Genomic DNA, 12,639 nt, shown 5'->3' with positions numbered 1-12,639 from the left:
GACTAAAAACCCTGAGTCATATAATTCTATAACAACAAACTTACAAAGTCCTCAAGGACGATATTGTAAACTAACTTTAAACACAATGACGACTAAAGCTTGTTTTGCTCTTTTGACACCAGAAGATTTTATTGTTGTGAATGGTAAAAAATACTCCTTTGAAGATACTTACTCAGATATACCACCAACAGGTTTTGTTGACTTATTTAATACTTTAAGGACGAGTGTAACATGTGCTGCAACTAGAGCAGGTTTCATTATGTTTGGATGTCCGACTGAGTTTACTATAAACAATATGAGCTATAATACAAAACTTATATCTGGTTTTTACTACCAACAGTTTCCTATAACAGGAAAAGGTGTCATACAAGGAATGTCTGTTCCATTGACTTTAAGTACACCTATTTTATATATTGTTTCAAACTTAGGTTCAAAGTGTTATTCGAATGTCGACAGAAACTACTATGACCAAAAGATACTTATGCGTATAAACAACACTTTCTCTGCTGGTTTGCCTATTGTTCATTCGAATGCAGAATTTTCAACCTTAGTGAACTCAAACACTTTGGCAAGTATAACGTTGACATTAGTTGACGCAAACTTTGTTCCTGTAAAACTTTTATGTCCTATGTATTTGTCAATGACGGCAGAAAGTTTCGAATTGGAAGATGCAACTGGTGAAAGTATTGTATTACAAGAACAACTTCAACAACAAATAGCTCAAGAACAACAAATAGCTCAAGAATAAAAAAATATTTTTTTTATTTTTATAAAAATGTACAGAATAGATGTTTCAGATTTTTATGACTTCCAAGCGTTCAGAAATATGTGTCCATTTCGAGACTATAACAAAGCAGTCGAGAATTTGAAACGTTTAGTCATTTATGTCGACTCTGCCCCAGAATGTTATGTTATGAAAGAATGGGATGTTGTCTTTAACAAACCAAGAGCAACAATAGTTTCAGAACAAGAATGTAAACAGAAACTTAAGAAAATAAAGTTGTACAAGTTGGCATGAAGATGTTAGATGCTTGGGATATCTTATTGTCAAAGTTAGAAGATTTTTCAGTTCGTGGTATAAAGTTCTATACACCTTCTCCAAACTTCTATTCTATCTTCACTGGATATAAATACGAACAAGTAGAATGGAAAGAAAATATTATAGAAGCTTGGTTAGACCATGTCAAAGAAATTATATGCAATGGAAACGAAAGAGTCTATGAGTATATCTTATGTTGGTTTGCAAACATCTTACAACATCCAAGTGCTAAAAATGAAACTGCTCTCATTATAATTGGAAAACAAGGAACAGGTAAGAACACATTCTTTACAGATATTTTGTGCAAACTGTTAGAAGGTTATTCGAATCCGAATATGACAAACTTAGAAAACATCTGTGGCAAGTTTAACTCCTCAATAGAGAATATGAAACTTATAGTATGTAACGAACTTCAAAGTATAGATACAACAAAAGTTTTGAACTCAGATGCTTTGAAGAGTCTTATAACAGACAAAGTTGGAGTTGTTGAAAGAAAATATAAAGACCAAAGAGTTTGTGAAAATGTTGTAAATTTCATTATGGTTTCAAACAATGCTGTTCCGATGAAGTTAGAAAGTTCTGACAGAAGATATGTAGTTGTCAGAACGTCAGATTCTCATATGCAAGATACAGAATATTTTGACGACTTAGCAGAAACTTTGACATCTGACTTTTACAACCACTTGTTCTCATATTTTATGACATTAGATATTTCAAAGTTCAATCCAAGACAAATTCCACATACCGAAGAGAGACAAACATTGTTAGAAGCAAACAAGAGTGTATATGAACTGTTCATAGATGAAACTGACTTTGAGTGTTTAGATGAAAGGTCATTGTACGACTCGTATAAACAATATTGTCAAGAGTATGGTTATATGACAGCGTCTAAAACGAACATTCTTGGCAAATGTCAAAAGTCTTTTAGATGTTCAAATGGTGTATATACAAAGAAAAATTTTTTGAGTAAATTTTAAAAAAAAATATTTTTTTTTATCCGATAGAAAAGATGACAAAAATTCATCTCAGTAAACAAGTACATGTCAGGACTTAAAGAACTAGACCCATTCACATATTTGAATGTTACTTCTACCATTTTGAAAAGTCTTCATTCAGCAAAGTTTGGGAACCAGTTAAGTTTGCTATTGTGACTAAAAAATGGTGCGAAATTTGAAGACTTAGACATAGAAGGTTTGTTAACAGTCAAAGAAAGTTTTGACAGAAGGTTTTCAAACCTTAAAGAAGGCAAAGCATACAAACTTGTTATACCTTATGAACCAAAGAAAGCAGACGACTATGAATATTATGAGTCTAAAGTTGTAGAAGTTCAAGGTAAATTGGGTAAAAAGATTTTAGAGTCTAAGCCAGTGTTTACTCCTAAAGAGGAAGAGAACATTGACATTGACCCAGAAATGTTCTAAAAATAAAATTTTATTTTTACATGTCAAATTTCTTTTCTCTGGAACTGGTTCAGGTTCTTTCTTCTCTTCTTCTACTTTCTTTTCTTTCTTTTCTCTCTTCTTCTTTTCTAGTGGAGTTATGTCAAATTTCTCCGAACCATATTTATGTAAAAGTTCTTTGTCCTTTAATAGCTCATCTATTCTGTTTTCTATTTCATCTTCAAGAACAGCGCATGTGTCTTCTTTGCATTCTAAGAACTTTTGTTGGACTTCATCTTTCCAATCGGTGTCATCTCTGTCAACAAGTCTGTCATTGACAAATTTTAAGACTGCTCTTTGTAATGTTTTATGGTTCTTGTCATATTCCCAGAAACAGAACTTTAGAACAAATTCACCTTTCTTGTTTACACTATGTAAGATTTTATGGTCGACAGATGTTTTGCTGTCGAAAAGTTTGTCTCGAATATAGATAGCGAAATCGCCAGACATTTTCTAAAAGATAAAAATTTTAATTTTTCTAAAAATATGTTAGAAAAAAAGTTTGCTGACATTGACAAGAAATTTGAGAATGTTTTAAACAAGAACAAGAGGAAGTTAGAAAATGCTCAGATAAAGCCTATACATGACAAGTTCTTATTTGCTCAGAATGGTATAACAGGTCTAATTGCACCACCTGGGTCTGGTAAGACTTTCACTTATCTTAAAATGGCTGCACAACAACAAGAACTAGATGAGAAGAACCCATTCTATGAGTTAGTTGTCATTTGTAGTACTTCTGGTCAATTTGACCAAACCGTCAATTCGTTCAAAGATATTATAAAGAAGTCTAAGTTAGTATGTATAAAAGACTCTGAGTTGTTAGATTGGATAAAGAAGTACCAAAGAAGAGTTTTGAAGTACAATGCTATAAATGAGTATATAAATTCGAAGTTTAAAGACCCAAATGAGGAAATGCAGAGAATATTAGAGAAGAAACACTTCAGAAACAAACAGAAAGAGATAGAATACATTTCGAAGAAATTGCAATCTTACGATTGGAAGACTTACCCTCATAGATGTCTTCTTATCTTAGATGATTTCGCCTCTCATCCTTTGTTAAAGAACAGAGAACAAGACATGTGTCGAATTCTCAAGAAGCTCAGACACTTTAACATTTCAGTTGTCATTTGTGTACAGACAGCAAAGAGTTTAAGTAAGGATGTAAAGAGAATACTTACTGACATTGTACTTTTCCCCGGATTGTCCGAAGACGATTTCATGGAACTTATGAAAGAGTCCATGGCAGGTAAGTTTGACAGACATGAACTATGGGAGAAGTACAAAGTCATACAAGACCCTCATACTTCTTTCAGAATTCACATCTACGCAAACAAAGTTCAAATTGTAAAAAGTCAAGCGTAAAAAATAAATGGTTCATCTACTCTACTTGTTTGAAGTTGTCAAAATACTCTGTTATTTTTTCTTTCAGTAGCGGCAAGTCTTCTTTGAATGTAAGTATTGTACAACCTTTAATATCATAGTGTGTTTGAGGTAACGTATCTTGAACTATTTGTTTCACATCTTCATTTGGTGTCATTGAAATCGGTAAGTTTTCGCGATAGAACCAATTTCTGTCAGATTTGTAAATCTTAGCAAGGTCGTAAAAGCTTTTGTTGTTTCTTCTGACTAAATGCAACATAACCATATCTCTGTCTTCTTCTTTCTCCATCTCTTCAGTATAAATCATATACTTATAGTTCTTTTCCTTTCCTTTTGGTACCGAACGTGGTATTCTTTTCTGTATGTTTTTGTCTTTTGCTTCAATGACTTCATCTTTTGCTTGAAGTTTCTTTTCCATCTCTTCACGTTCTTGTCTATGAATTTCATCTAACATCATGAAAATATAACAAGCGTAACGAGGTGAAGCCCACATTGCTACAGCATTTACAAGAAGTCTATGTACATACCAACCTCTCAAACCAGGAGCCAAATTCTTGCGATTTTCGTACGGAATCTCTACCCGCGGTTTTCCTCGGGTAGCAAACATATGAGGAAATTCTTCTAAAAGTTCTTTTGTCTGTTGGTTTTCAAACCAATGATGTGCTTGCTTTGTAGAACGAAGAGCATTCAAAATACTTTGCATTTGGTACATATCGTCTTTGACCGAACGAATGAGACGTAACTGTTTGTTATACTGTATGTACTCATATTCTTCATTTATGTCTTCATGGACGATAGCAGTTGTTGTGTTCTCTGTTGTTGACATATCTGTCCTTACATACAAAATAAAAAAAATATTTTATAAAAAATTAGCGTTATTTTCTTACTTTCACAAAAGACCAAAAATAAACGCTTTACATGTATTTTTCAGCAACTTCGTCAAATAATTTTATAGCTTTATCTATCTCATCTACTTCAAACGTTTCTTTACCTTTTATGGGAGCACCATAAATTTTCTCAAACTTTTCAAGTAGTTCTGTTTCAGCAGCTCTCATATCGTTAACGAACACAACCTTAACTCTATTGACTATACTGTCATATCTTTTAGTTATATTATATGTTCTTCCTATCTTATATCTCTTTGTATTGAAGTCCTTCGGTTTCTGAACGATGTAAAGTAAGCCCTCACTGCAACGTTCAGTATCGAATGAACCATATGTTATGAAGTTATATCCAACAACTGGGTCAATCCATAACAAAACTATTGGTATAAGACTTTTGTCTATAAGATATGCTGTAGTTCCATAGAATCTTACCGATATCATAAGCTCAGGATTTCTTGTCAAAATTTTCTGACTAGAAGCAATTCTAACCCAGTCGATTGCTCTCTTTCCAGATGGAGATAAAATGTCTGACAAAGAATATTTTTTGTATTTCTTTGAGTATCTTACGTTTAAATCACCAATTCGAACCACTTTGGTGTCATTGTCTATCTTTTTAACTGTTTCAAACTCAATGTTTGTCATTTTCTGTTTCTTACATACAAAATAAAAAAAATATTTTATAAAAAACTAACTTTATTTTTTCTATTTTGTATCTTAAGGAAATTCACGATTTTCATGAGTTTTAGGCGACCAGGTTTTTTTCCCTACTCGCAATTTTTTACGATTTTCGTACGGAATCTCGTTCCTCGGTTTTCCTCGGGTCGCAAACATATGAGGAAATTCATGAAATTTGGTCATTTTTTTTACGATTTTCGTATGGAATCTCTATCCTCGGTTTTTCTCGGGTAGCAAACATATGAGGAAATTCATGAAATTTGGTCATTTTTTCACGATTTTCATGAGTTTTATGCAAGACCAAAAAAAGTCTAAATCGCAATTTTTTACGATTTTCATGTATAAAAGATATGATTTCAGGGATTTTTTTACGAAGTGTTAAAGTTCACTTGGTAAAAAAATAACAGTTATATAATGAAATTTGGTCATTTTTTCACGATTTTCATGAGTTTTATGCAAGACCAAAAAAAGTCGGTCTAGAGAAATTTTTTCATTTATCTTGTATAAAAGATATGATTTCAGGGATTTTTTTACGAAGTGTTAAAGTTCACTTGGTAAAAAAATAACAGTTATATAATGAAATTTGGTCATTTTTTCAGCAAAAATATATTTTAGGGTAGATGGTTAGATCTAACCTCTTTTCTAACCTCTTTTCTACCCTCGTGAATTTTCATGACTTCTTCGTATATGTTTTGTCATGACTTCATCGAAATGAGTGTAAATGTTTTGTCAAGACTTCTTCGTAATGAGCGTAAATCAGACAAAAATATATTTTAGGTGAAGAGGTGAGATCTCACCTGTTTTCTCACCTCTTTTCTAACATGGTCTAAAACACACAAAACTCTTAAAATTTCATACGGAATTCAATAAAAATAAAGTTTATGTTAGAATGTTAGATCTCACCTGTTTTCTCACCTCTTTTCTAACATGGTCTAAAACACACAAAACTCATGAAATTTCATACGGAATTCAGCAAAAATATATTTTAGGTGAAGAGGTGAGATCTCACCTGTTTTTCTCACTCTTTTCTCACCTGTTTTTTTTCACGCGTTTTTACATGAATTGTACGATGTATATTGAAATTCTAACAGTTTTTGTAGCTTCTATTTCTTCTGTCAGTAATCGAATGTTTTAACTATGCCGAAAGTCTCTTTATATTTCTTCTTGACATCAGATAGAAGGAAATCGTCAGCTGTTGGATAGTTTTTGTTCAGAAATTCTAACATGTCCATTTTATCTTCTGCTGGTTTCTCTACTTCTTTCTTTAAGTCAGCATAGTCGTTTCGCATACGTTCTATCTCTTTGACGGAGTAGTGATATTTCCTAATTGCCGCTTTACATTTAGAACATTGTGGGTTTTTTTAGCATTGTACATTGAAACCTTACCTGCTAAACAACTAAGGCGTAATGGTTTCTTTAACTCAAAAAGTTGCGGGTTTTTTTGTCCGTTCCATACTCTTATCCTCTTCTATCTTTATTCTCTTATCTTGCCATACACATTTTGCAAACTAACGAAACAAAGTTGTCGTCGTAGGTCTTAAATTCTTCAGATTATATATGTCAATGAAATATACCATGTCGCAATCTTTGTCCATGACTTTGTGGTTGCAATGAAATCCAAGAAACTCATAGTTTACCTTACGTATGAACTTCTTTATTTTACTGAGTCAGTTGCTTTGACTTCAATTTCATCGAATTCAGGAATAGTGAGCTTTTGTTGTTGTATTTCAGGAAGTTTAGGTAGATGTTCCACCAGGTCCTGCATTTCATAAAGATACTGTTCATTTGTTTCATCTTTCGCACTACAGTCTAAATCTCCTTGGAGAAGTTCCTGCTTTATCTTCTGGATTTCTGTTTCGAAAGTATATGAAGAAGGAATGAAGCTTTTCATTTCTACTAACATAGATGTTGGGTTCATGACTAAAGAGTTTGGTGCTGTTGTTGCTAACATGTTCTTACAATAAAATAAAAAATATTTTTTTTTAAAAAAACTAACTTTATTTTTTATTTTTTGTGTGAAAGTGTCAAAATTCATGAGTTTTGGTTGAAAAATACGGTGGAGCCAAAAGTGGCTCGACCTCAAAACAAGCATTTTGTGAAGAATATACCAACCGCCGGAAAACAGCGGGTTGCTTTTTATACAAAATTCAACGGGTGACAAAACATATACGAAGAAGTCATGACAAAACATATACGAAGAAGAAGTTTATTTCCTGGACTGTTGTCAAAATGTCATGTTGTCACACTTTTTCAGAGAAGTTAAAATGACCGAGGGACCGAGGGACCGAGGGACCTGGTGACACCTTCAGTTCTTCAAAACATTTACGATGAAGTCATGACAAAACATGTACGAAGAAGTCTTGACAAAACATGTACGATGAAGAAGTCTTGACATTTTCCTGGACTGTTGTCAAAATGTCATGTTGTCACCATTTTCAAAAAGATGTTAGTTGACCGAGGGACCTGGTGACACCTAAAAACCTTCTACCCTAAAATATATTTTTCAATACTTTTTCAGCACTTTTCCGTAGTTGTATATGAAAGACAATTCGAGATAAAAGTCATAGTACAATGGTATTATATGCTGCACACCATTTGTTGTGAACCAAACTTGAAAGTCAGAGAAACTGTTACTGGGTGGTTCGTAGAATTTAGAAGCAAAGTCATAAACGTCCTTACCAATACATAGAAAAACTATTGTTGCTTGAACTGAAACTTGCATGACACATAACATTTTGAGGGTCAAACACGTTTCTATAAAACTGTCAAATCTGCTGGTGGATGTATAAATTGAAATGGACCATCTGGTGGTAATGGTTCGTTCTGGTTTAGTAACCGAAGAAATTGTGCCCAAGAACGTTTGGTCTACTTTCAAAATAAAACTCTGTATCTCTTGGAGGGTTAATTTCAATCTTTTGAAATGAAACGGTGGAGTTCATCTTGTCATATTCTAGTTTCAGATAGTATGTTCCATTTAGTAAAGAGTCGTATTTTCTTGAAATTCCCAATAGTATTTGTTCATTTGAGTTTGAAAGTCATTTAGAGTTTTCTCAAGACTTTCGTCTGAACGAACTGTAAAGATCCTCATTTCATCAAATTTGTCTATAAGACCATCAGAACCTTTATACTGCCCATGAAAATATACTGCGAACATAAATGCGTTAGTTCTATTTGAAAACAAAACTCTTCTAAATCCTATTGCCTTTGCATCTGAAGGACTTTGAAGCCAACGAATTGGATAGTCAAACCTGTATGAACGGGATGAAATTTCTTCATCTGAAATAGTCCTACCAGCATTTGTAAAGATATAGTCTAACGGTTTTGTATCTGCTACTTTTGTTCTTTGTTTTTCAACCTGAAGCATTTAATATATGTAAAATATATGGTTTTAAAATGGTATGCCATATAGCTTCTTGAATTTGTTAAGAAGTATTTAACGTGTTTTCCATCTGTATCTCTAGTGTTTACATAAGCATAGCCCGCCTTAGTAAAATATACTTGTAATTTCCTATAGTTTACGCCGGTATAAAAGTAGAAGAGTCTTGTTCTTCGCTATAGTAGTAAAACTCAAACGTATGCTCGCCATAGTCTGTAATTTCAATTGTTTCATCTTCTAGTTCGTCGACAAATTCGAATACAATATCTCCAAATTTGCCTTTGTTCTTATTGTTTCAGAACGAGTGACCCAACGTAAGTTTTCAAGTCTATTGTCGTTTCTTATACGGTTTATATGGTCTACAAAAGGTAAATTGTTAGGATTCGTATAAAATGAGTTGCAATGACAATATGTTTAAAATAGTGTTTCCCACCCATCTTCATAATAGCATATCCGTCATTTCGCTCCCATTCGCTTAAAACTCTTTTTGTCTTTTTGTTTCTGACTTCAAATGACTCACAACAGTGAATTTCATATTTCTCATCTAACAAACAAGTTTCCCAACGGTCTTCTCCAACAAACTCAGCGTACATTTCAAATAAAATAAAAAAATATTTTTTTAAAAATATATTGTTTTAAAATGGTATGCCATTTCATATTTCTCATCTAACAAACAAGTTTCCCAACGGTCTTCTCCAACAAACTCAGCGTACATTTCAAATAAAATAAAAAAATATTTTTTTCTTTACTTTACATAACCGCCTGCTGCCATTAAGTCTTTTGACGCCAACCCATACCAGCTAATGAAGGTTGACTTGGTTTAGTTTGGAAACTAAACTTTGGTTTTGGTTTATCTTCAGTTTTTGGTTTCTCTTCTTCTATCTGTTTTTCGTCACTTTCCGGTTCCTTTGACTTTACTTCACTTGCAGGAATAGTTGTGTCGTCAACATCTTCATAAATATCATATGCCATTTGTTTTTGTTTTCCTTTCAACTTTTTGTGTTTGTTGTAAAGTTTAGAATATTTCGACTCTAAGTCAATGAGATGTTCTATAATGAACTGTTGGTCAGTGAAGTAAACTTTTCCATCTGTTGTCTCGAAAGCTCCTTCAGACTTCAATATTTTATTTGTGAGAGTCTGTTTCTTTTTTGAGATACTAGCCGTTCCATTTTTATGAAAAGTGACTTTGTAGTTAGGGTTTGTATTTCCAGACCTGGCACTTTCTATTATTGAATTTTTCTCTTCATCTGTAAGTTCTTTGACAGGTTTTGACAATGGTTCTGGAACTTTTTGTTTGTGGTGTCAAATCTACCGTTTCAACTTCTTCGGTCATTTCATCTCAGTAAAAATTTTTAGTTTGGTTTGTTTTCAACTGGTTGTTGTTGTTTTTTAAGTCGGTCTAAAACTTCCTGAGGTATAGGAAGAACTTGACAAACACGTGGTGTAACTGCTGGAAGCCGACAAATCCATCTTGAACCCATTTGTCTCAATGCTGTATTGTTCATTTCATCTCAATAAAAATTTTACATTCCCCAAGTTTTGAGGTGGTTGCGGTTGGTTATTGTTTACCCACTGTTGTGCATGGTTATATCCTCTGTTAAAGAATCTTTCACCTTGGTCCATATAGTGTCCTGCTTGGTTATAGTAGTCATTTGCTTTGTTATAATAGTTTCCTGCTTGTCTTCCTACATTGTCCATCCATCCTTGAACTTTTCCTCTTGTTTCAGGATTTGGAATAAGATTTGTTGCATCTCGTGCTACATCCCAACCTTTCTGTACAGTTTGTATAATAGGTTGTGCTTTCTCTTTCAGTATACCTAATGTATCAAAATCTTCCTTCCAACTCCAAATACACCTCTGGCTATTGTCCCCACTGCGGGTAAAAATCTGGATGCAACTCCTGCTAACGCGCCAAATAAACCCATTTTCTTATGGGTTAAAAAATGACGAATCCGAAAAGGACCCCTATGTTTCTAAAGCGACAAAAGAAAGCACTCATGGTAAAAATCTTTAGTTCAACACCAAATGCTTGGTTTATGGATATCTTGGAAAACATTCCGAGAGTTAGAACAGATGGACCACCATACTGGCTAATATTTGTCGGTCAAAACACAAGATACTGTGAAGCCATACCATTACAGTCCAAAGCTATTTTAGATATCTTAGCAGCTTTGACAATATTCGTTGACAAATACCATCCAACAAAACTGACATCTGACTGTGAAAGTTCTTTCAAATCAGACGATGTAAAAAACTATCTGCGTTCAAAAAATGTAAACAATATTTCATTGTCGACCAAAACCATTCTGCTCTTGGTGTCATTGACGGATGTATAAAAATGTTAAGAGACTTAAACCAACCACAAGTGGTGAAGCAAATGAAAATGTCATATGACGACAAATATAGACACTTCTCCATGGCAAAGATGAGACAAGTTTTAAATATTTACAATAGCCGTAAACAAAAAGGTTTGGGAAACCACTCCCCCGAAGAAATGAAAAACAACCCTGACTTAGAGAAAGACTATATATTTAATAATTTAGTCAAAAGAGACAAACAAGAAAAAATGCGCGGGCTTCAAAACTTCAGAAAGGTGACAAAGTAAAAATAGAAATACCCAAACGTGACCCATATGAAAATACTATTGACTATGACAACAATGGGAACTCGACAGGTACTCACATTCGTGTTCGTAAAAATAGAAGAAAGTATACAAGAGAATATTATGAAGTTAGCAAACATGGCAAATGTACAGACTGCAAGCAGAAGATAAAACTACTATTGTCAGACCTCGTTTCAAACTTGTCAAAGTTCAAGGTGGTATACTTTCAAAGACAGTTCCTAACAAATATAAGACAACTCCTGACGAATATGCTAAAGAAGTTGAAAATGACGACTAAGCAATTCTATACCATGCGTAAACTGTCATGTAAGGTGGCATGTATTCTTTACTTTGTCCCGTTGTTTGCGTATATCCTGAAACGAAATGTGTATGGTTTCCTTCTCCCTGAGTGTCACTCCAGTAACAATTTATAGCAAACTTAACGTCGTCTTTAACATCATATCCTTTACTTTTGTCATTCCTGACCAATCCCAATATCTATGCTTATGCCAACCTGCTTGAGATGTACTTAAATCTATGTAGTGACTGTGCGCAGGTAAGTTTTCACCTGAAATCGTTTTACTTCCACCTGTTTCCTTTGAAGAGTTTGCACAATACAAAAACCTGTCGACTATTTGTTCCCATGCACCAACACCAAACATTACTTGAGGACCTCTTGCTTCCATAGATGTATAAATAGAACCTACTGGGTTCATTAAATCAAACATATGAGATATTATAGGATTGTCTCTTTTGAACTTAAAATATAGTGCAACTATTTCAGGTTTCTTCTGGTTTAAGTCAGAATATTTTTTATAATATAATCTTATGTTTTCAGAGTAGGTAAAATCTTGACTATAATATTTTATTTCTGTCATCTTCATAATAGTATACTATTCTCGTTTTTTCTATTGCATTATATCTTTTATATCTATAAAAATCTAAATATAATGTTAGCTTTTGTTCATCTACATGTGGTGTTCTGTTGTCATCTCCATAGTCATAATAATATGGTGCTGGAGCTGGGTCAGGCAATGTCATATCTGCCATTTCATAAACTCTTAAATATTTCTTTTGTTCGTCTCCATATAAGTTTAAGTAGCAGTTGTTGTCTAATGGAACTTTAACTTGTGTACCATCGTTCTTTTTATAGCTTACATACATTTCATTGTTATTTTTCGGAATGAGTTTATACCGTGTACCATTTTCTAAGGACTGTACCAACTGCCATCTAAAATATTTGT

General features: G+C 33.4%; 5 protein-coding genes and 2 pseudogenes across 7 annotated transcripts, besides 1 other annotated feature; 3 read left to right on the top strand and 4 right to left on the bottom strand.

Annotated features, from left to right (window-relative positions):
* Positions 1-12,639: part of a mobile genetic element that runs on past both edges of the window.
* On the top strand, positions 86-748 carry TVAGG3_0230900 (uncharacterized protein; the record flags this gene model as incomplete). The annotated part of the gene is made up of 1 exon (XM_051227330.1): positions 86-748. The coding sequence occupies one exon, from the start codon at positions 86-88 to the stop codon at positions 746-748; it is 663 nt and encodes a 220-aa protein (XP_051112316.1).
* Positions 776-1,702, top strand: TVAGG3_0230890 (annotated as a pseudogene). Its single transcript has one exon. A coding segment is annotated over exon 1 (927 nt).
* Positions 2,477-2,928, bottom strand: TVAGG3_0230880 (uncharacterized protein; the record flags this gene model as incomplete). The annotated part of the gene is made up of 1 exon (XM_051227329.1): positions 2,477-2,928. A coding segment is annotated over one exon (452 nt), but the record flags the coding sequence as incomplete, so codon positions are not given.
* Positions 3,391-3,840, top strand: TVAGG3_0230870 (protein of unknown function, DUF4106 family; the record flags this gene model as incomplete). The annotated part of the gene is made up of 1 exon (XM_051227328.1): positions 3,391-3,840. The coding sequence occupies one exon, from the start codon at positions 3,391-3,393 to the stop codon at positions 3,838-3,840; it is 450 nt and encodes a 149-aa protein (XP_051112314.1).
* On the bottom strand, positions 3,857-4,312 carry TVAGG3_0230860 (uncharacterized protein; the record flags this gene model as incomplete). Its single annotated transcript, XM_051227327.1, has 1 exon — positions 3,857-4,312. One exon carries the CDS (start codon positions 4,310-4,312, stop codon positions 3,857-3,859), a length of 456 nt encoding a protein of 151 aa, XP_051112313.1.
* On the bottom strand, positions 4,840-5,384 carry TVAGG3_0230850 (organellar and viral DNA polymerase type B; the record flags this gene model as incomplete). Its single annotated transcript, XM_051227326.1, has 1 exon — positions 4,840-5,384. A coding segment is annotated over one exon (545 nt), but the record flags the coding sequence as incomplete, so codon positions are not given.
* Positions 6,881-7,368, bottom strand: TVAGG3_0230840 (annotated as a pseudogene). The gene has a single exon. A coding segment is annotated over exon 1 (488 nt).

This window comes from Trichomonas vaginalis, chromosome IV (assembly GCF_026262505.1).
Source record: "Trichomonas vaginalis G3 chromosome IV, whole genome shotgun sequence".
Lineage (NCBI taxonomy): Eukaryota > Parabasalia > Trichomonadida > Trichomonadidae > Trichomonas > Trichomonas vaginalis.
Note: the sequence above shows the minus strand (reverse complement) of the source record. Positions and strands in the feature narration are given on the sequence as shown.